The sequence below is a fragment of the Notolepis coatsorum genome (genome assembly GCF_963971535.1).
Source record: "Notolepis coatsorum genome assembly, chromosome: 4".
NCBI lineage: Eukaryota > Metazoa > Chordata > Actinopteri > Aulopiformes > Paralepididae > Notolepis > Notolepis coatsorum.
In genome coordinates this window covers 55,746,895-55,770,203 of record NC_140168.1, presented here as the reverse complement: position 1 = coordinate 55,770,203, position 23,309 = coordinate 55,746,895, and the positions used below count along the sequence as shown (strand labels likewise).

General features: G+C 45.3%; 2 protein-coding genes across 2 annotated transcripts in view; both read left to right on the top strand.

The window, feature by feature from the left end:
- Positions 1 to 6,673, top strand: part of gtf2h4 (general transcription factor IIH, polypeptide 4) — a 39,125-nt gene extending 32,452 nt beyond the window's left edge. The window contains exons 11-14 of the mRNA XM_084312610.1: positions 2,600 to 2,647; positions 2,824 to 2,902; positions 3,519 to 3,580; positions 5,995 to 6,673. Coding sequence (XP_084168736.1) covers positions 2,600 to 2,647; positions 2,824 to 2,902; positions 3,519 to 3,580; positions 5,995 to 6,105 — 300 coding nt within the window. The 3' untranslated portion in view covers positions 6,106 to 6,673. The remainder of the gene's footprint in view (positions 1 to 2,599; positions 2,648 to 2,823; positions 2,903 to 3,518; positions 3,581 to 5,994) is intronic.
- A 1,742-nt stretch (positions 6,674 to 8,415) lies between these two features.
- Positions 8,416 to 22,871, top strand: sh3bp5lb (SH3-binding domain protein 5-like, b; the record flags this gene model as incomplete). Its single annotated transcript, XM_084312425.1, has 6 exons — positions 8,416 to 8,721; positions 9,212 to 9,274; positions 9,510 to 9,638; positions 10,736 to 10,897; positions 21,441 to 21,614; positions 22,026 to 22,871. 6 exons carry the CDS (start codon positions 8,416 to 8,418, stop codon positions 22,695 to 22,697), a joined length of 1,506 nt encoding a protein of 501 aa, XP_084168551.1. The 3' UTR covers positions 22,698 to 22,871.
- Between the last annotated feature and the right edge of the window lie 438 nt (positions 22,872 to 23,309).

The following is a 23,309-nucleotide window of genomic DNA, read 5'->3' as shown; positions in this document are numbered from 1 at the left end:
TTCTTTTTTATGACTAATCGACGCAACAATTCCTCGTCGACGATTTTTTATAATCGACATCGTCGATTATGTCGACTAATCGTTGCAGCCCTACTGTACAGTATGTATTCCGAAGCATTGGAAAAATACTACATTTGCAGGGGGTCTGGTGTGTGCGAGCGCCTGTTCATTACAGCTCGGCTTCGATTTACACACACTCGCGAGTTGCTCACTGGGTACTTGAGAGGTGCTGAAGCACACAGACAGAGAGCTCTGATTTCATCACAGCGGAGAGAACGAAATGTTCGAAAAAAGCATGCATAGCGCGACCTGTGTAACATTAAGTTACACTGCTACCTTAACGTTAGCAAGCTAAGTATGCATAGCACGATGTGTGTAACATTATGTAACTTGTGTTCTGCGGGGAAAGACCGTTCATCACTGTATACAACTTGGTTTAATCCAAACGTCCATTCAGAAACTTTGTATTATGAAATAATTCTGGGATGTCTGAGGTGGATGTTCATCTCTTGTTGTGTTTGAGGTGGATGTTGTTGAGTGTGTGGGGTTTTTCATGTATCAATTTGAAACGAGCCTCTTGACTGTTGGAATTAGGGATGTTAAAAATAGCTAATAATATTATTCTATATTAGACATTCATTGATCCAGAGGCAACCGGCTATTCGTCTGTTATTTGTAGATATATCAAGACAACAACACAACTTGCCCTCAGGGACAATAACATTTCATCTATTTCCATCTATAATATCAGTGATTATGACCAGACGGAACACTCACACAGGAAAGGACTAATTTAGATACAGTATCTCCCCTGCTATGTATTATTTACAGAAAATTGAAGGTACCTCAAAACATGAAACCAAGCCACGCCACACATCTTGTGTGTGTGCATGTACTATATGCATGACATGTGCATCTCTATGGCACCTCTAGCCTCTACAAGTCAGGTTTTCATTGCCATCAATTATTTTTAGTTCCTTTTCTCCACAAGTGTACACAAGTATACCCACATACCCCCCTCCCACTACATAAGGTTAACCTTTCACTACCACACTACAGAAGGTTAACTTTTCACTACCACACTACATCACTACCACACTACAGAAGGTTAACCTTTCACTACCACACTACAGAAGGTTAACTTTTCACTACCACACTACAGAACGTTCACAAGACGGTCATTGGAATAACAAAGGCCCTCAGACTGGAAAACTGCCAGGTGTGAATTGCTGTAGAAAGGAGGGGGTGGCATTGATTACATTGAATTCTGGGTAGAGTAGTTGTCTTACATTGTAAGATAATTGTCCCCATTCTCTCGTAAGGCCCTGTATCTCTGAATATGTATTGTGATATCACCATGATTCATAGGACATGATATCACCATGATTCATAGGACATAGATTGAAAAGTATCCCCCCAATTTTTTCAAGTGATGGCTTATTTTGAAGGTATGAATCTGTACTTTCATATCATGTAAAGAAAGAAAATTGAAGACGTCTCTAAAGGACCCACGGTCTATACCTAGTCACCCCTGTACATCACAGAGCTCATAACCCCCTACTCAGCGCCCAGGTCACTAAGGTTTTTTTTCTCATTAGGCACGGTAGGTCTGTTCTGTCCTTGCTCCGTTCTCGAAAGCGATAGCCCCTCCTCCCCTCTGGTCTGTGTACACACTACAGTCTCGTTTCGTTCCCAAGCACAATTGAGGAGAGCAACACTCTGGTACAGCAGGTGGCGTATGCACCTAGTTGGTTTGCTATAGCTGGGGTTTAAACCCTTCTTGCTCTCGGATAAAGCATTTTGCGATCAAATGAGAGATTTTAGCGAGTTAATAATAGATGATGCAACAATAAGCGCTCCCTGCGCCCTGATGTCGGTTTAAGCGTGCAGATACTTCAGGGTTCCCTTGTACCGACCAGTAGGAGAACATGCGCACAACAACCAGGTAGGGGAGGGGGGGAAATTGGCACAACGATTAAATTGGGATGGCGAGAAAAACAGAGAAAAATCTGAGAAAGAGAGGGCGTTCTCATCACACTTATTTTGGTGCGATCGTGCTCGGATTCGACCCCGGATGGCTAGTGAGAAAGCCCCCTAAGATCCTCCAACCAGGCTAGGCTGGTCCCCCCCACACCAGACTCAAAAAAGAGAGGCGATCGCTCTTTTAGGGCAGTGGCCCCCAAGCTGTGGAACCAGCTACCACTGGAGATCAGAACTGCCCCCTCGCTGGAGACATTTAAGTCCCGACTAAAAACTCACTTTACTCCCTAGCCTTCAATAAACCCTGATTTTCCCACACCCTATGCAATTTCTCACACACTCCCATGCAATTGTATCTTGCCCCTTCCCCCCTGTATCTGTGCTTGTGTTCTTCTATCCCCTGTGTGCTATATTGTACTTTGTGCTACTCTATCCCTGACTGTGTTGGCCTACTGTTGTCCTATTATCTAACTGTATTGTCTTGTCCTGCTGTGCCTTTTCTGTAATTTTGTATTATGAATTCTATGCTTTGACTGGACAGCACTTTGGTTGGCTCTTGAGTTTTTAAACGTGCTTTATAAATAAATGACTTGACTTCATGAAAAATCTTGTTTTTTAGATTCTCCACTTTCTAAGGACCAGAGCGCATCCCATCATGCTCAAACAGGTACGTTTTAAGTATCTTGCTTTTCTTCTCCACCCTCTCTTGTTCATACACTGTGGTAATAACAGTTCTAAGTGTTGAGTGACCTGTGTCAGACCCAGCGCGTTCCATATCCATGTGTCCAGTTGCTTAGCATCGACCCTCAGGCTGACTGACTCCACCCACTCTCTCACCTCCAGACCCCTGTGTTGCCCCCAACCATTACAGACCAGATCAGGCTGTGGGAGTTGGAGAGAGATCGGCTACAATTCACAGAGGGTGAGCTTATATATATATATATATATAGACGGTATTTGCATGTGTGTGTCTGTGTCTGTGTGACAATCATGCTGACCATTTACTTAGAAATTACCTTTTTTGTTTTCTTCATTAATAACATGAATTTAGCCAAATTATTGTAAGGGATTTAGAAGGGGAAAAAATGCTTTGGGCCAAGCTTTTATAATTCTTCCAAGTATAGAAGAAAAATGGTCTCCGAAATCTGAATCAATTTATTGAGGAGGGAAATGTAGCCTAACTGATCTGATAAGCTAAATGGTCTCCTGGTTCTCACCTCGGGGTAAACGCTCCTCTCTTGAGGAGTTGCAAAGCTGATTGATTTCTCTTTTCATTTGTCCCACATGAAGGTTGTGACTTACACAGGTTGGCCTCCCGCTGTGTCGATGGCGCTCCTTCCTGCATCAATATGGCTCTGTGTTGTAGCCATTGCCATCTTGATATGCTTTAAACCGTAATAGAGTGGCGGAGTATTGATGTCGCGCTGCACTTTGACCCCGCTTCTCAACCATCCGTTTGTTATCCCCTCTCTCTCTCTCTCTTCTCTCTTCTCTCCTCCACCTGTGTTTTCTCCACCTATCCAATCTGTACATCTCAGGGGTGCTGTATAACCAATTCCTGTCCCAGGCTGACTTCGAAGTGTTGCGGGACAGAGCTCAGGTTAGACATTCCGTCCGTTTTTTCCTCCCTCACGTAGTCGATTACATCACTAATGGACCAGATGGTTTTTTCCGGCGAGACAGACGGTGCCTTCAAATGGGGTGGTGTTTACCTCGTTCACGAGAACGGTCCGTATGAACAACCCACTTGCGTGGTATTAATTATACATTGAATTTTTTTTAAATCTCCCGAGTTCACGGGTTGTTGATGACATTTCTCATAGTAAATTAATAATATATCTGAGGAAAATGTTGATATTCCAAACAGTCCCAATCTTTTCCTCTGTCATTATGCCTCTGCAGTTAGTTAGCTAAATCATCGAAGCATCCCCCAGTTGCCTAGCAACGGTGTCTTCACATCTTTAACCACTTGAACGCCAAGCATATCGTGTACTGGACTTCCCATGTCGAGACCACAAACTCACAAGTTCCATTTGAAGGCAGCAAAATGTACCCCGCAAATTAGCCTGCGTGTCTGTCTCCGCCGTCCCACCTGACCTTTTCGGCCAGAACCTTTTCATCTTTTTTCCATTGTTGCTCCATCACCACTTGAGTGTAGGGTGACCTAATGTCCCAATTTGTGCAGGACAGTCCCACATTTTAGCCCTTTGCCCCGTGGCCTGCAACAAAACACCTTTCAATAAACTTGTATATAAATAATTTGAACTATATGAATATATCTTATTGCTTTGTCTAGTTTCTTGTCTCCATTAGCTATGTTCAGCCTGGCTGGGGCTAGCCATGGCCAGGCTTGGTATAGTATGGTTGGGTTTGCATCTTCATTTAGTTTCGTTTCAAAATTCACACCAACTGGGTATACAAGCTAAACCATGATGATATAACAGTTCGAGCCAGCCAGCTTTATCAGAAGACTCTAAGCAGCGCAGTCCAGCAAGAAATATGAACTCATCAAAAGGTCTAGATGGCGGGCGGCTGGGTGGCGCAGTGGGCAAGGCGCTCGCCGCCAACGCAGGAGATACTGGTATCGAGCCCAGCTCTCTGCGTTGCTTCCGGCTTGGCCGGCCGTTGTACTAACACAATTGGCAGTGTTAGAGGGTGGGGAAGCCGGTGGGTGGGTTCTGGTTGTTGTAAACAGCGACTCCTACAGTTCGGTCGGGGCGCCTGCTCAGCGAGGAAAGGATCTAAGGGGGGTAGTGTGATCCTTCCACGCGCTGCCAGGTGAAAAGAAGCGGTTGATTGGCTACACATGTGTCGGAGGAAGCATGTGATAGCCTCCACTCTCCCAGACCGACTGTAGGGGGTAGGTGCGCAGCGACCAGGAAGGGGATTGGGAATTGGCATAACGACTAACATTGGGATGGGAGAAAAACTGAGGAAAAAGGAGGGGGGAAAAGATTAAAAAAATGTATAAAATAAAAAGGTCTAGATGGCACATTATGCACTGCACTCTCGATGGTGTTGAAACCATTCTCAGATTTACTAAATTATGTTTTGGGAGAGGTAGGCACCCAGTAACCACTATGAATACATAACTTATATCCGCCTACAATTTCTGTTCTGTTCTACAGTGTTTCTGCTGCTCAGCCATTTGACCTATTTTACCTACCCTATGATCATAGTTAATTCAATCTCATGAGACATATCTGCCAAACCTAAAGGTCCAACCACTGAAAATAGCCTAATGTAGCTATTCGTTTTTTTCAGGACTATTTGACACTATTCTAATTTAAATAGGCAAAGCAATTTACAGCCATGTTGACAATACTTAATACAAGTCTACAGGCAAATGGAGCAGAGAAGAATGGTTGGTTGGATCTCCCCTGTCTGGCACTTCCAGGTCCGGTTTGCAGTCGCCTTTAGCCTACTATGCTTTAATAAATGAGCTAATCTAAATGCTTATATTTAGGTAAAATGCTTTATACATTATGTAAACACATCCTTTTTACATGAGTATTCAGTATTACTTTACTGTCCTGCAAAATCTGCATGCTGTCCTGCATTTGGATCATAATGGATTTGGTCACCCTACTTGAGTGACAAGGATGTCTTCAGGCCTTCATACAAAAGGAAACGCTTACCGTCTTCTCCAGAGAGAGACAAGAAGATAGATACCCGTGTCCTCTCTGTGCGTTCAGTAGAAAGCTATCTGGCTGCATGTTAGCCTAGCACAATCAATGAAAGCGGACATGACCGGGTAGCCTTCGGGAGAGGTGTTAGTTGGACAATCCCTAGGCTACCCGGTCATGTCCGCTTCCATTCACTGTGCTAAGCTAGGCTAACATGCAGCCAGATAGCTTTCTACTGAATGCACAGAGAGGAAACTGGTATCTATTCATCCAAGACGGTAAGCTAATTTCCCAAAATGTTGGCGTGTTCCTTTAATGTATTCACTCTGTGTTCACCAGCGACAGTTGGCTGTCTCGATTAACCCATCGCCCTCTTTGCCTTCTCCAGGGCCTGGGCTGTCTGGTGTGGCAGAACGTTGCTAACAGGGTGATGGTGGTCACGCCCCACGGACACAGTGAGGTCAAGAGGTTCTGGAAGCGACAGAAGTCTCACACATAACAGGAGTAAACGGGATGGAGGAATGATGGTTTCACATTCAAGGACAATTTACTCTGGAAGTGCTGATGATTTTCTTAAAACAATCCAGGGATTACCTGCTGAGATTTGTGCCTGGTGTGTGACCCAACCAGATGAGAGAACAACTTGGGTTGTTGTTGAGAGAATATTGAAATATTTTGTATGTTTGCTAAAATATTAACTGTCTGTTCTGCTTTGAATTAAATTGTCACATTAATTAAAGTGAAAAATTAATCTTATTTTTTTCCCCTCCACAATGTTTGTATTTTAACAAGTTAATGCAAGTTATACTAGGTTTATTTGCATAATTTGAGGGATAAACGTGGATTATTTGGATAACATGTCATGTGGAATTACTTTACTCTTTCCTGTGTACAAGGCCAGGGCAGTGGTTCGAGGTGAACCTGGCTGTCGAGAGATTCCACACAAAGTTGGAATCACTCAAGTCGTTAGGATGCAATGTGTTTGCGGTTTACATGAAATGTTCTTTACCTCATTCTTGATTTATTGATTTTATTTCAGTGTCGTGCACCAGAGTTGCCATCCCACTAGGACGTATAAGACACTACATATAATCATCGCAATGGTGTACAACAAAGTAACTAAAAATAAAAAGACACACTGTAGTGAATCACTACCCACCTTCAAAACCGCTCTCAAAGAGCACCTACGGGAGGCTGCAATTAGAAACTGGCCCCTGTAAATGTCCAAACCCAACCCCCTCCAATGTACAGTTTCCCACCCCACCTACCAACCCCCTACAATGTACAGTTTCCCACCCCATCTATTCAACCCCCCCCCACCTACCCAACCCAATGTACAGTTTCTTCCCTCAAATGTATATACTCTCTTTTTAGAAACTCTCTTAATCAGAGTTTCCAACGCCAGGGTCTATGTGACAGGCGTTGTACTCTTAAACAGTACTGTATATTTGTAGATCTGGTATGTCATAAATGTCTGGATGTAATGTATTTCATGTATGTCAGATGTCACTCACTTCACTGGCTCCCCATCACCACCCAGACTGAATACAAAATATCCCTTCTGAGTTCTGACCCATCAATGCATCCACGGAAACGCTCCCCCCTACCTCAAAGATCTCCTCACCCCAGAACCCTCCACCTGTAACCTTCGCTCCGCCAACACAAACCGCCTCCTTCCCCCCAGGACCAAGCTCCGCACCATGGGCGACCGGGCCTTCTGCTCGGCTGCTCCTCGCCTATGGAATGCCCTCCCTGACTACCTCAGAGCACCACAGACCACGGCTTCCTTTAAAAGAGAACTTAAAACATACCTCTTCACGAAAGCCTTCCCTTAGTTTTAACCTTTTTATACATGTCGTGTGTTTTATCCCTTTTTTATGTTTTATGTCTTGTTTCTTTAATTGCCTAATGTTTTTAAAGTCTGTTTTTACTCTGTAGCACTCTGAGACTTGGTTTCCAGATATAGAGTGCATTATAAATCGAATTTATTATTATTATTATTATTATTATTATTATTATTATTATTATTATTATATGTTATGATGAATTGAAAATGGGGGACCCTGATGTAAACAAGACGAAAGTCTTTCTCTGGTCTGCATCCCCTTAACAATTGTATTGAGCCGTACTACTGTGTCTGTACCCTTCTGCAAACTGTTAATAAAGTTTTCAATCAATCAATCGTTTTCATACAAAGATTCGGTCTCTTTCACGGTTTCACCACGCCTTACAAATAAAATGTGCCAAAAATAACACCTTTCCTAAAATAGAATGCAAGTATTTCATGAGCATCTAACCTAAATAAGTTAACCCAAATAACTTAGACATTTTACTAGAAAAAGTAACTTAAAAGTAACCTATTTCAGTCAAACAAAAAATGGATTTCATTTTCAATTTCTCCCAAGTCTCATCATAACAAAATATTTCCTCACGAGTAACTTTACCAAGGAATCATCTATGTCTATCGTGACTTATCATCACACTTTTGTAAAAGTAAAGTAAGGTTAGACCGCAGTAGTGACTGATACTGATGTCTCCACTCCACTGTGCAGAAGAGAACACAGCTAGCTGCTGCTAGCACTGCTCCTGGCTAAGCTAACGTTATTAGCTCATTAGCGCGCTTGATGATGCTGTGTCGATTGCTGGAATAATATCTTACTGTAAGATGTAAACTGAATGTATTTGTCGACATGTGCTGCAGCACATCAACACGTAAGCCACCAGACTACCGCAAAGACTAACGTTACGCCAGAGAGCGAGCTGGTTTTAAAGGCAGAAGAACTGCAACGAACACAACAACACGCCGCAAATGGAACCAGGGAGCTCGGGTGAAAGCCCAGCCGGTTCTGGAGCGCTGCATGAAGCAGCAGATCTGCGAGAGGAGACTCCGGGCGGAGAATCAACTGATCCAGGAGGCAACAGTGTGGTGAGCATCCCCCTGGTGGGAAGAGGAGGGGACGGGCATGTGGTGGACACAGGCAGCAACGAAAACACCGAGGAGGACAAGAAGATGAAGGCAGAATGTGAGGATGATGATGGGGATGCAGACAACCCGAAAAAGACTGAGGATGAAGGAGATGGCAAATACGAAGAGGAACTGGACCCAAGAATTCAGGCATGTTTATGTTGACAAACATGATTATTAACCACGTCAGCCAGGCTAGTTTATGTACCCTTTATTTATAACGTTGTGCAATATTTACTGCCTGCGCGGTATCATCCCTGCTGCATGTTATTTGCTAAATGCTTAGTTTTACGTTACGTGGAACAACAGCTAACAGTAGTTTAATATTACATACGGTTTTAGGCCAAACTTTACATGACTGTAACACATCATGTATTCTCTCCTCACCGTATGTATATTTCTCTACCACCCACCCACCCCCTCCTAATGTACAGTCTCCTCCCCATCATATCTATATATTCTCTGTTAGGATCTATGGTTAACAGTACTGTATATTTGCATATCGTATATGTCACAAATGTAACCGTACTATATACCTGTATGTCATGTATGTCCCTATGCCATAAATGTCATGATATCTCGCCACATCAACAGTCCAGCCCAGTCCCGTTTATCTTTGATATTTCCTCCCCATTCCCAGGAGGAGCTGGAGCACCTCAACCAGGCCAGCGACGAGATCAACAAGCTGGAACTGCAACTGGACGTGAGTGAGCTCATTGTCACCGAGCGCAATGCTTGTGACAGGCATCACCCTGCACAGTGTCTCTGTGTGACTGATGGTTCCATTACCACTAGCTCTGTCTAAAATGTCAAAGAGTGACACGGTAGCCAATGGGCTCACTGTGCAACCTCAGAGATGTGTTTTTATACAGGCATGATGTGCTGTTTGAGCTTATTCTTTGTGGTGGTGGTGGTGTGTTGTGCTTGTTTCCCCCCAGGATGCCAGGTCAAGCTACAGAAGAATCCTCACAGATTCTGCCAGAAAGCTTAATGCACAGGGCTCCCAGCTTGGCGCCTGCATTGAGAAAGCGAGGCCCTACTATGAAGCCCGTAGACTTGCCAAAGAGGTGTGTGTGTGCGTCTGTATTGTTTGTGCACAGACATAGAATGTCCCAAATCTGTTCACTGTTTATCAAGACGATACAAACAAACAACAACATCTTTCTATAGCCAGAGAGCTGCTGTGAGCCTTACATTTGCATAACCAATTTAGAACACTGGCTTATTGCAGATTCTGGAGTATGCTAATACAAATGTAACCTCTATGATTCCAGCTAGCGATTGCCTAAGCTAAATTATATTGCTGTACTGAATCTTAATTGATTACGTAAAACATTTAACTCGTGGTGAAACAGGGCAGGAGTTGCAGTCATGTTTAATCAATATTGTGAAGGGTAATTTCAGTCTGTAATTTAACTAATGAAAGTCATTGGGATAAAGACCAAGGGTCTAATTGGAAACAATTAGGTAAATAATGGATTGGAAATCTGACCCGGTTAGCGCCTACCATTTGCGGAGTTATGAAAATGCAGATTAGAAAACAAGGAGAAAGTCTAATCAGTCTAAATCTGTAAATAGTATGTCACTGATGGCGCAGAATAAAAGTTTTCATTGTTTATTATGCTGCCTGCGACAACAGTTGCCACAACAGGTCTGACAGCTATTGAGCAACACTGTCATGTCAAGGCTGTTGCTTCTCACGCATTATAACGGCATCATCAATCTTTCACCGACGACCTTAAACTTTGGACAACCTTGTGTGTCCAGCCGGGCCGCTTCTGCCGCTGTCTCGTACAGAAACGTTGGCTGTATCCTCCTCTGTCTCTTGAGTCACCTTGTCTTAAACTGCCTATTCCCAAACAACCCTAGACACATCTCCCCTCAGGCTTCAACATTATTTGCTCGGTTACATGACTGGAATACAATCTGCTCTTCTTTTCTTTTTTTCCCAACGCATTATGTCTCTATGAGTGCTGTCTGCGGCTGCCTCCTTTGTGCCACGTGATCAGTCCTATACCTTTCTCGCCGCTGCTTTCTAAGAATGACATCGTCGATGTGTCGCCCCGGCTCCGCTCAAGCTGCCGGTGATTGATGTCTCGGGAGGGCAATGTGTCACAGTCTTTGTTTTTTACCGAGCCACTATTGGCTGTTGTTCCCGCCTCAGGCCCAACAGGAGACCCAGAAGGCAGCGTTGAGATATGAGAGGGCCGTCTCCATGCACACAGCGTCCAGGGAGATGGTGTACGTGGCGGAGCAGGGCCTCCTGGCGGACAGGAACACCCTGGACCCCACCTGGCAGGAGATGCTCAACCACGCCACCGCCAAGGTAGGTATCTTCAGGGAAGGGTTGGCCCAAAGTAGGACCGCCCTTTCTTAGTCAGTTAATCTATGTCACCTGGGTCTTAGGACAATTTCTTTGTGAATTAGTGTGGTTACCCTTTTTTTCCTTTAAAATGGCATCCTAGTCATACTCTTAATATGGCATCATAATAATATTCAATGACCAATGCTTTGGTCTTCAGGATGCAGCAGATCTGAAGAGCTCCTTTTGCACGGTTCAGTCATTTACGGAATGTGTAACATGTCAGGGATCTATAATCAAATCTTGATTCTCTGCCTTTTTCACACATAGAACGATGTTAAACATCTCTGATGGATCGACATGGATTATATATTTCAATTATTTTCGTCCACTGACCCCAAACCAATGGTCCAAGTCTACGCTGTTCAGAAGAATGAATGGTCCGTTCAGTATCCAGTAACGGTCGATACTTGCAGTTTAGCATTCAGAATCAATATAGTAATATACTAATATAGTGGCCTAAAGGTTAGACTGGTGACCAAAAGGTCGCCTAGTATTGGATCCCTGGACCAGTGAGAAAATCCGGGCAGCCAAATTAAATCAATACGCGCTGCTGCCCCTCTCAACGGCAACTGTTGAAGGGCCCTTGATCAAGGCCCTTAATCCACACCTGCTACAGAGGAGCTGCTCAGTGTCCAGCAGTAGAAGACTGTGATTGTACTGGGTCAGCTCCTAGTGGTCAACAGTGTCAGACTGATTGTACTGGGTCAGCTCCTAGTGGTCAACAGTGTCAGACTGATTGTACTGGGTCAACAGTGTCTGACTGATTGTACTGGGTCAGCTCCTAGTGGTCAACAGTGTCAGACTGATTGTACTGGGTCAACAGTGTCGGACTGATTGTACTGGGTCAGCTCCTATTGGTCAACAGTGTCAGACTGTTGTACTGGGTCAGCTCCTATTGGTCAACAGTGTCAGACTGATTGTACTGGGTCAGCTCCTATTGGTCAACAGTGTCAGACTGATTGTACTGGGTCAGCTCCTATTGGTCAACAGTGTCAGATAGGGGTGGACGGTATGGTCTAAAATTTATATCACGGTATAATTTGAAGTATAGACGGTAACGGTATATATCACGGTATCAGTGTTTCCGTTAGAATTATTTTTTGCCTGATAGGCAGGCTATATAAAGAATGACATCCTCAAGGCATGTAGATTTATAATATTTTTACTTAAAACTAGGCTACTTTTGCGTATACAGTCATTATATTCCAAATAAAATAAGTCCCGAGTCGAGACTCCGTGCTGCTCCCAACGAATCCCAATAGTATGCAACTGCAGAGCCGCAGAGCAGGGGCGCTTTCAGGTCCGGTCACAGGCCCGCTCAACAGCGCCCCCCACCCAACGGCTGAATTGCCAATGGCTGAATTGGAGTATTGCACTGTGCAGGCACAGCGGCCCCGCTCTCTGCGGCTCTGCAGCTGCATGCTTCTTGCAAAATCCAGCATCCAGCTCCCGCTGCCCAGCCGTCAGAACACTACACATATCATAATGTTCACAGCAAACTGTAGTTGATCACCAGGTATGTTTTATTAACGTAGAATAATTCATATGAGAAAAACGATAGGGAAATCTATTACCTTTCTCCACTGGTTAAAAATGCCAGGAACTGAAATTGAAACTTGCTGTGCGCCGTGGTGATATGTGTTTATTATGAAATGACAATTGCGTGTTGACACGCCCACTGCGCGAAGCCTCCTAAATAACTTTTTCCAGTTTGCACATATCTATTATCTATGACTAATTCTATCTATTTTTAGGGGCAAATGCGAGTGAAATAGTCGCGCTGTGGTTACATGACGTCATTGCTATTTTAGAGCTGCTCTACCGGTTACAAGGTATAGTCAAAATCCATACCGTAGAGCAAATTCATACCGTTTATACCATCCACCCCTAGTGTCAGACTGTTGTACTGGATCAGCTCCTATTGGTCAACAGTGTCAGACAGATTGTACTGGGTCAGCTCCTATTGGTCAACAGTGTCAGACAGATTGTACTGGGTCAGCTCCTATTGGTCAACAGTGTCAGACTGATTGTACTGGGTCAGCTCCCAGGTGGGGATCATGTGTAACTGTGTGGAGTGTGAAGCAGGGCATTGCTAGAAAAGACCATACTCCTCTCGCTTTTATCGCAAAGTGTATGGTTTTTATTCGGCTAAACCACTATATATATATATATATATATATATATATATATATATATATATATATATATCATGAGGATTGTCTATACAGGGTTTTTAAGTTGAGTGAGAGCTACGTGTCTCTGCATATAGACAATGCGTGTTTTTGACAAACAAGGTCTGGTACACATTTGAAAAACACATGTAAAAACTATTGCAAATCGCCTGTCAGAGCGAGGTGCCCACACCAGCTGCTTGCTATGTAGTCAGAGAGCACTCTGACCTCTGGGGACAGGTGCTCTCCGTTGCTAATCGATGATGATTAATGTGGACCTTCTCTTAGATCAAGGTTGGCCGTTCTTATGCACATCCTCACCCTCGCTCGCCCCAGCTCGCTCTCCAAAGCATCTGTTACATATCGTATCTCTCGCGCCGTGTCGACTAGATTAGAGCACTTAACGACACATGGTATTCACAGCTTCACAGAGTGACCATCTTCTCAGAGGGTTTTAGAGGCTTTTAGTCTCGAGAGTCGAGACAATCGAAGTTTCAAATTAATGCAGGGGGGGGGGGGGGGGCGTGCATGTGTGAGGCGCAGATTAGGTAAACAAGTTGTGTCTGTGTGAATACCATTAAACGGCGTGGTATTATTGCAGCATAATTTAAAGCCCCTATTCATGGTATTGTCATGATGTGTCCAGCATGACACGCCACAATGCCACCGCTCATTGGCCACGGTTGTCATTTAATGATCATCACCTGTTATTTCATTGCACTCACCTGTTGTTTGCTGACCAAGATGTCTGCAAATAACCTAATCGCTGGAGCTCAAAATATTAAGTAACAGCGCAAGCTCCAGAATGTCAACACAGGTGTTTTGATGTGAACATTACCTTCTGGCCGTACTCTTTGTCGAGACTCTGAGCTTTCTGTTGATCCCTTTGAAAACACAATGCGAATGTGCAATAATTTGTTAGAGCTTTGTGCTATATTCACCCCGCTAGTGTATTGTTTCACTGATGAGACGTAAGCCCGCTTGATCCTCCAGCCCTCATTGTGTACAATAACAAATGCAAGCAGGGCTGTTTCTCCACAAATCAGTTATTGTGCCTTTTAACCCCTTATGCATCCGGCACATTTAGCATAAAACGCCTGCCATGAAAGTAATTAGCTATTTATACCACTTATAGCACGCATGAGTCTGGTCTCTTTTGAAAGGAAACATTCTGAACTTTCTTCCACAACAGGAAGAATCACTTTTTTTTTATCCACTTTTTCTCCTCCTGTTATTCTGTGATTTTCTCCCATCCCAATTTAGTCGTCATGCCAATTCCCCCCTCCCCTTCCTGGTCGTTGCTCGCATGTGCCCCCCACTGGTCTGTCTAGGGAGGGTTGATAGATACTATCACATGTCCCCTCCGATACATGCAGAGTCAGCCAGCCACTTCTTTTCACCTGCCAGCGCGGACTCTCATTGGTGAGGTGTAACGTGTGGGAGGCTCACACTACCCTCACCATCTCCCTTCCTTGCTGTGCAGGCGCCCTGACCGACCTGTAGGAGTCGCTGTTTACAATGACCAGATTACCACCCGCCGGCTTCCTTCCCGCTGACTCTGCCAATTGAGCCAGTATGACGGCCTGCCAAGCCGGAGGCAACGCTGACAGCCGGATTAGATACCAGTGTCTCTCGCGTTGGTGACGAGCGCTTAGTCCGCTGCGCCACCCAGCCGCCTAGGAAGAATCACTCTTGAGTGCTATGTAATAGAGTTACAGTGGTTTGAACACACTGAAATAAAGGTTTTGTTTACTTGTTGCCAGATGCCTGTTTTTGAGTTCCAGCTGAGAGGTAGGAGCTGTAAAACAAAACAGTTCCATAGCCTGAAGTCTTATCTAGTACAGGTCCAAAGTTGATAACAATCCCACGGAAAATTTGTGTTTTTGTAATGTTCATATCGGTAATAATTAGTTAAAATGGCCGACCGCTCAATTCATTTGGACGGGCGAGTGAGGAATTCTCAAAACAAACAACTTTCCCGTCTTCTTCTGTCCATTTACAGTAGGAATCAGCTCTCGTGTAAGGTACCGTTAGCTCCAGAATTTAATTGGCTACAAAAATGGTCAATCATTTTCACCGTCGAAGGTGACTGGTCTGTTCAGGGCCAGCCGAAACTGGACATGGTCACCAAAACTGACGGCCTTGTAACCCGAGATTGGAAGCACGTAATTTGTTATTATAGTTTTGTATTTTTCATTTGTTTTTATTTTTATTTCTTATTTAGTTTTTAGTTTTCAGTTTAATTTAGTTTCCAGAGTGGGTTTGCTAGTTTCAGTAAATTTTTTATGGTTTCAAATGATTGTTTTGGTTTTATAAATTTTTTAGTTTTAGTTTGCTTTGGGGGTAATTTGCCAGGAGCAAGATTTAGGAAGTTCAGAATAGATCACTTTGTGAAGGCAATTGACTCAAAGTTGTCTAGACATCCTAGTCTCATAAACATTATGCACAAATAGCGCCTCATGCTTGTCATGTTGACAAATCTGACCAAATTGACAAATACTAAAGACATTTTCTGTATATCTTTATATTATTTTAGTTCGTTTTGTAAGTACACAATATAGTTTAGTTTAAAAAAAATTCTAAAGTCTATTTTTTTATTTTCATTTCAGTTAAAGTAATCATTTTGAACATTTCCATATAAATAAATGCCTATTTTGCCACTCTCTATCGCAAATTTATACAACACAATAGTGATTCTACCTATACACTGTTCAGTAAAGTGCTGCTGTGGATATCACACCGGACCAGGACTCCTGCCCACTGGAACTAGCTATGGCAGAGGTGTGTACAACCTTTGAAAGGGTTAACACACAAGGCTCCTGGCCCGGATGGTATCCCTGGTCGACGAGCTGGCGGATATCTTCACGGACATCTTCAACACATCCCTGCTACTGTCTATAGTCTCCACATGTTTCAAGAAGACCATCATTGTCCCTGTCCCCAAGAAAGCAAAAGCCCTCTGCTTGAATGACTACCGCCCTGTAGCTCTCACCTCCACCCTCATGAAGTGCTTCGAGTGGATGGTCAAAACCCACATCACCTCCTCACTACCGGACACAATGGACCCACTACAGTTCACCTACAGACCCAACAGGTCTACAGACGACGCAATCGCCCTCACCCTCCACACCGCCCTCACCCACCTGGACCAGAGGGACACATGAGAATGCTGTTCATTGACTACAGCTCAGCATTCTATAACATTGTGCCCTCCTAACTCACCATCAAACTCGGGACCTAGGATTCAACCCAGCCCTGTGCAGCTGGATCCAGGATTTCCTGACAGGCAGACCCCAGGCTGTGAGGATGGGCTCCATCACCTCCTCCACACTGACTCTCATCACCGGTGCCCCCCAGGGCTGCATACTCGGGCCCCCTCCTGGCCTGATCACCGGCAATGACGAGTCGAAGTATAGAGAGGAAGTGAGTGCACTGGCAACATGGTGCCAGGAAAACCACCTCAACGTCAGTAAAACAAAGTAGCTCATCGTGGACTACAGGAAGTCCCAGGGGGGAGAGGACGCCCCCATTCACATCGGCGGGACAGCGGTGGAGAGAGTCAGCAGTTTCAGGTTCCATGGGTCAACATCACTGAGGACCTGTCCTGGTCTCATCACACCGGCATCCAGGGAACAAACTTAACTTTTTGACTTACCAGCCATTTGGCTGGTCGATTTTTAAAACTACCAGCCGGGCAGATTTTTTACGAGCCAAAAATCCAATTAGTATTTATATTGTAACGTTTGGCCACTTTAAATCATTGAACAGAGAGAGAGAGAGAGGTAGATAGATAGATAGATAGAGAGAGAAGGCAGGCCTGAAAACCTACCTGTTCAAAAAGGCCTTTGACTGTTAGCTTTTTATTTAAATTTTATTGCGCTTTTGTTTTTAAATTGTCTGTTTATACTATGTTTTTAATTAACTATGTTCTATTTTTATCTTATTTTTATTCTGTATTTTATTTTATTTGTTTTACTAATAACAATTTTATTTCTATTTTTTTAACTGTTTTAACCATGTAGTGTAGCACTTTGGGATCCCAGTGAAAAAAAAGTGCATTACAAATCCAATCTATTATTATTATTATGTGTGGCTGCCGCCCTGGCGGACATCTGTGCTCTACTGAGTGCACCTTTCTAGTCTAGAGAGAGAGCGCTGATTCTCTGTAGCTGAGCAGGGTTGCATTTTGTCAACACAAGTTGGAACCCTGGAGGAAGCGATATAAGGAAACGAATTGCCAATAAATGTGAAGTTATCTTTGAACCTGTTGCAGGGAATATGCCTCCACATATTTGGTCAAATCAAATGCGAAATAGTAAAATATCAGAGCACAATCAAAAATGCGATTGCAGGGTTTTCTTGTAGGCTAAAGAACGGGTGAAGTAAGACCTCATGTGCGTCTCATGTTACAAACTTGACCTCGTGAGCAGAGCGCATCTCATTTACATTTAAAGATCATTGTTTGTAAACATTAGAACGGACATGTGACACACACACACACACACACAGTTTCAACTCACCACCGCCGCATCATATTGATGCCGAGCACAGCCGACCCATTACTTGCCGGCCGAGGTAGATGCAGTGTATTTTGTTAGCCGCCAGGTGGCGGGCAGACTTTAAATTCTAGTCGCCAAACAATAAATCTACAAGCCAATGGCGCTGGGCGTGTAGTTATTTTGTACCCTGCCGGCATCATTGTCAAGACAGCGAGACAACGGCTCTTCTTCCTCTGTAGGCTGAGGAGATTCGGCATGGACTCCAGGATACTCTGCTACTTTTACCGGTGCACTATTATATATAGAGAGTATCCTGACTGGCTGCATCACTGCCTGGTATGGCAACTTCTCAGCCATCGGCCGCAAGGCTCTGCAAAGGATGGTGAATTCAGCACATCACCAGGACTGAGCTGCCAGCCATAATAATAATAATAATAATACATCTATTTTATATAGCGCTTTTCCAGGTGCTCAAAGACGCTTCACATGGGCAGGAGAGACAAACTATGGCAAAACAAAAAAACAGAACAAAACAGAACAAAAATAATACATATAATAATAATAATAAATAATAATAATAAATAAAACCGACAGAATTAGAGGTCAAAAGCAAGATTGAAAAGGTGGGTTTTGAGGGCTGATTTAAAAGATGTCAGGGTGTTTGCATCACGCATGCCATGGAGGACCTCTACACACAGAGGTGCAGAAGGAAAACCCGGAACATTATCAGAGACACAGTCACCCCAGTCACAAACTGTTCACTCTGCTACCGTCTGGCAAACTATAGCCCTATTAAAAACACACACACCCTGTACTGCACCTTATGCACATACACTTTTATGCAAGACACTTTCTGTAAATAATTTACTATTTTATTTTATCTTACCTCATTTTATATTTTATTTTATTTGATCTTACTACTACTACTTATTGTTATTGAACACACACACACAAACACACACGCACCCTGCACTGCACCGTAACATCTTACTACTACTTATTGTTACCATTCTTTTTTTTCTTCTTTTTTTTTAATCCACTTTTTCTCCTGTTTTTTATTTTATATATATATTTTTATTATCTTTTTCCCCCCTCCTTTTTCCGATTTTTCTCCCATCCCACTGTTAGTCGTTATGCCAATTCCCAACCCCCTTCCTGGTTGTTGCGCACTCCCCCCTACTGTTGGTCCGGGAGGCCGGAGACTGTCGCATGCTTTCTTCCGACGCATGTGCAGCATGCCAGCAGCCAGCCTGGCAGCGCAGATTCTCACCGGGAGAGTGTAACGTGTGGAAGGTCACACTACCTCCCTCCAGATCCTACCCTCGCTGTGCAGTTCAAGTTTCTTCAAGTTTCTTTAATAGTTGTCATACAGAAGTACAGAATACTTTCATACAAAATGCTTCTCACTGTTACGCTCCAGAGACTGTGCTAGACAAGATAGTATCAAATAACATAGTATAGCATGTAATTTAGAAGAAGAAAATGAGGTCACAGTGTTCGGTATAGACATATGTACAATGTTCTGAGTTACCATATAATATACAATACTATGCAGTGTACTAATGTACAGTACTATATAGTGCAAAGCAGAAATGGGATGAGGTACAATTTAGGTACAATTTACAGTAAGGTGTACGAGTTGTAGTGCAATCCTTCATCAATAAATATAAAGTGTGGGGAGTGGGTGCTACAGTGTGTTTGTTTAAAGTGGGTGTGTGCTATAAAGTGTGTGGAGTGGGTGCTACAGTGTGTTTGTTTAAAGTGAGTGTGTGCGTGTGGATGTGTGTACTATGTGCGTTTGGTGGTTGTTGTTGTGTAGTGTTCATTGTTCGTTTAGCAGCCTGATGGCCTGGGGATAGAAGCTTCTTCTGAGTCTTTCTGTGCTCGCCTTGAGACTCCGGTATCGCTTGCCTGACCGCAGCAGTTCAAAGAGGCAGTTGTTCGGGTGACTGGAGTCTTTAATGATTCTCTTAGCCTTGCCCTTGCAACGCTTGTTGTAAATGTTCTGGAGGGTCGGGAGCCCCCCTCCAATTGTGCGTTCGGCTGAACGTGTCACTCTTTGTAGTCTGCTTCGGTCTTGTGCAGTGCTATTCCCAAACCAGGAGGTGATGTTGCCGGTCAAGATGCTCTCTATTGTACATGAGTAGAAGTTCTTAAGGATCTTCTGACTGACTTGGAACTTCCTTAGGCGCCTGAGGAAGTAGAGGCGTTGTCGTGCCTTCTTCACAACACTGTCAATGTGTGTGGTCCATGTCAAGTCCTCGGATATGTAGGCTCCGAGGTACTTAAAGCTGTTGACTCTCTCAACCGGTGCCCCGTCGATGCTGAGGGGGCTGTAGTCCTTGACCCCCGACCTCCTGAAGTCCACAATCATCTCCTTTGTTTTGCTGACGTTCAGGGAGAGGCTGTTTTCCTGGCACCATCCCGCCAGGACCTTGACCTCTTCCAGGTAGGCCCTCTCGTCGTTGGCAGAGATCAGGCCCACCACCACTGTGTCGTCAGCAAATTTGATGATTGTATTGCTACTCCGCTGAGCCACACAGTCGTGTGTGTACAGGGAGTAGAGGAGGGGACTCAGAACACAGCCCTGGGGGGCCCCTATGTTGAGGGTGATGGATGAGGAGGTGCAGTTGCCTGCTCTCACCACCTGGGGTCTGCCAGTCAGGAAGTCCAAGACCCACTGGCAGAGGTCATAGTTCAAGCCCAGGTCCCTGAGCTTGGCTATGAGTATGGAGGGGACTATGGTATTGAATGCCGAGCTGTAGTCAATGAATAGCATTCTCACATAGTTCCCCTGCCTCTTGTCCAGGCGCCCTGACCGAACTGTAGGGGTCGCTGTCCACAACGCCCAGGACCCACCCATCAGCTTTCCCACCCCTAATACTGCCAATTGTGTTAGACTATGAACGACCAGCCAAGCTGATAGCAACGCCGAGAGCTGGACTCGAACCCAGCGTCTCCAGCGTTGATGGCAAGCGCCTTGCCCACTACACCACCTAGCCGCCCTTTCTCCTGTTTTTCAATTTTTCTCCCATCCCAATTACCCGCTGTGCCAATTCTCCCCTCCCCTGTCTTGAACGTTGCTCGCATATGCCCCCCACTGGCCTGTTGTAGGGAGGATAGAAGCCTTGCATCACGTGTCCCCTCCGATACACGAGGAGGCAGCCTGTCGCATCTTTTCACCTGCCAGCGCGGACTCTGATTGGCGAGGTGTAACGTGTGGGAGGCTCGCACTGCCCCCGCCATTTCCTGTCTCTGCTGTGCAGGCGCCCTGACTGACCTGTAGGAGTCGCTGTCCACAACGTCCAGATTACCACCCATCGACTTCCACCCGCTAACTCTGCCAATTGAGTTAGTATGACGACTGGCCCAAGCCGGAGGCAACGCCGACAGCCGGAGTCGAACCCGGTGTCTCTTGTGTTGGTGACGAGCGCAATGTCCGCTGCGCCACCCAGTCGCTTATTGTTATCATTCTTGTATTCATTGTTGTTTCTTAATTGTGCACTGTTGAGTCTGAGCTCGAAACACAAAAATGTCATTACCTGCAATGCCCCTGTTGTATAATTTGACAAATAAAGAACTTAAATATATTTTATGTCATCAGCAGCAACAGCAGTTTATTTGGAATAAAAAATGCAACAGCATAACACCAATGTCAAACAACAAACGAGTGTCACCTAAACAAACAAAAATTTGGATATTTCGGGTTACCACTTTAACTAAAATGTTTTAGCGCCTAGTTTTAGTTTTTAGTTCAGTTGTAGTTACCGGTAACTATGATAACCTTGGTGTGTATATGCGTGTGCTCATGGTTGCGTGCGCTCACTATCCTAGGTGAACGAGGCGGAGGAGGAGCGCCTGCGGAGCGAGCGGGAGCACCAGCGCGTCACCCAGCTGTGTCAGGATGCTGAAGCGCGTGTCCAGACTCTCCAGAAGGCCCTGAAGAAGGTCATCGTCAAATCCAAACCTTACTTTGAGCTGAAGGCCCAGTTCAACCACATACTGGAGGTGGGTATCCATGGGAGACGGTATCCGTGTGGCACTGTGACGTTCCAGGGGGTACTTAGCTAAGCCATTCTCTTTAACAACCGATAAAGGACAATGGTGTTAAATAGGGCTTCCCTCTGAAATGACATCATTATCCTTTCAACAGTCATCCTACAGTGGCGGATGAATGTTCCTGCAAATCCGACGCCGAGTAAAGCTAGTATTCCAAGGACGCCACCTGAAGCGGCGGCTCCGACACATCGGTCGCTACGACTCACGCGTCCCTATAGCGATGCCCCTGGAATGCTGGTTTTATTAAGCATTGGGTTTAACGACGCGCACTTCACAGTGCGGGATGGCCGCCGGTTGGTTAACAACGTCATTTCAAAGGGCGGCCTTATTTAACGCCGTGGTCCATTATGTACTTGGCAGGAGCACAAGGCGAAAGTGGTGCAGCTGGAGGGGCGAGTGGCGAAGGTGAAGATGCGCTACTCCGTCGCCCTGCGCAACCTGGAGCAGATCAGCGAACAGATCCACGCTCAGAGGAGACACGCTGGGGCGAGGCCCGTGGCGTGCGGTGGGCGGAGCTCCCCGGTGGGTGCGGAGGCCGAGGTCAGAGCCACGGTCGCTATCCACGTAAGCGCCTGTGGCGGCCTAGCGTCGGGAGGGCTGGACCACAACTGGGTGGATCAGGAGAAGACCAGGCAGTGGGTGGAGAGGCACAGGGAGTCCGGCTGGGGCCAGAGGGAGAGGCTGGAGGCCGAGCAGGCCGGCTCCGACTCCATGTCGGTCATCAGCCTGCAGACCATCGCCTCCGACCTGGAGAAGTGCGACTCGGTGGAGCACCTGGGGAACATGAGCGATGTGGGCAGCCTGGTGGTGGAGGAGTGGGACAAGGAGAAGGAGAAGGAGCGGGCTCTCAGAGCCGAGGAGAGGCACAGGGAGAGAGACAGCGGTGCCAGGCCACCGGACGGGGCGGCAGGTAGGGAGGCGGTCAACGGCCCAGGTGCACCGGAGGACAGAGCGGACGAAGACAAGAGAGCCACAGGGAAAGAGAAACAAGAGAGCTTTGTCAAGCAGCACCACAGAAGCGTTAGCTTGTAATAACCTGCCTGAGAGTGAAGTTTATAAGCGACGAACGACCGTGATCGATGAAGGATCATGTCGGCCATATGATGAGGGATCAGGGAGGAAATTGGAGGTGAGCGAGGAAGAAATGAGACAGGAGAGGTCGTGAGACGAGCCGCCGTATGTTTCAGATGTAGAACACAGACACTGATTGACACGGCATCATAGGGAGAGACTGCAGAGTTGGGAATAGCAGGAGGAGGGGGCGCTGGGCGCACATTAATGAGTCACTACGTGAGAGCAATAAAGACAAAAGAAAAAGAGAGACTGAGAGAGAGAGAGGAAGCTCACAGAACGGCACAGATAAAGACAAAGTAAGTCAGACCGAGAGAGAGAGAGGGGAAGCTTATGGAAAGCGGCGATCCCCCGTGGGACTTGTAGTTCTCGTGCTCTGATGCCATTTGTTGCAGAGTGCCATGAGATGTCAACGACAGTGCATGAAAAGAACGTCAGGTTACAAAAGTCTAATCACTGTTAAGTAGTGATACTGGCAAAAAACGTAGAACTCAAGTGCGTTGACTACTGAGCATTTCCTGCTGCACTGTTTAACGTGCATTTGTGTGTGTGTAGAAAAACAAGTCTGTGCTT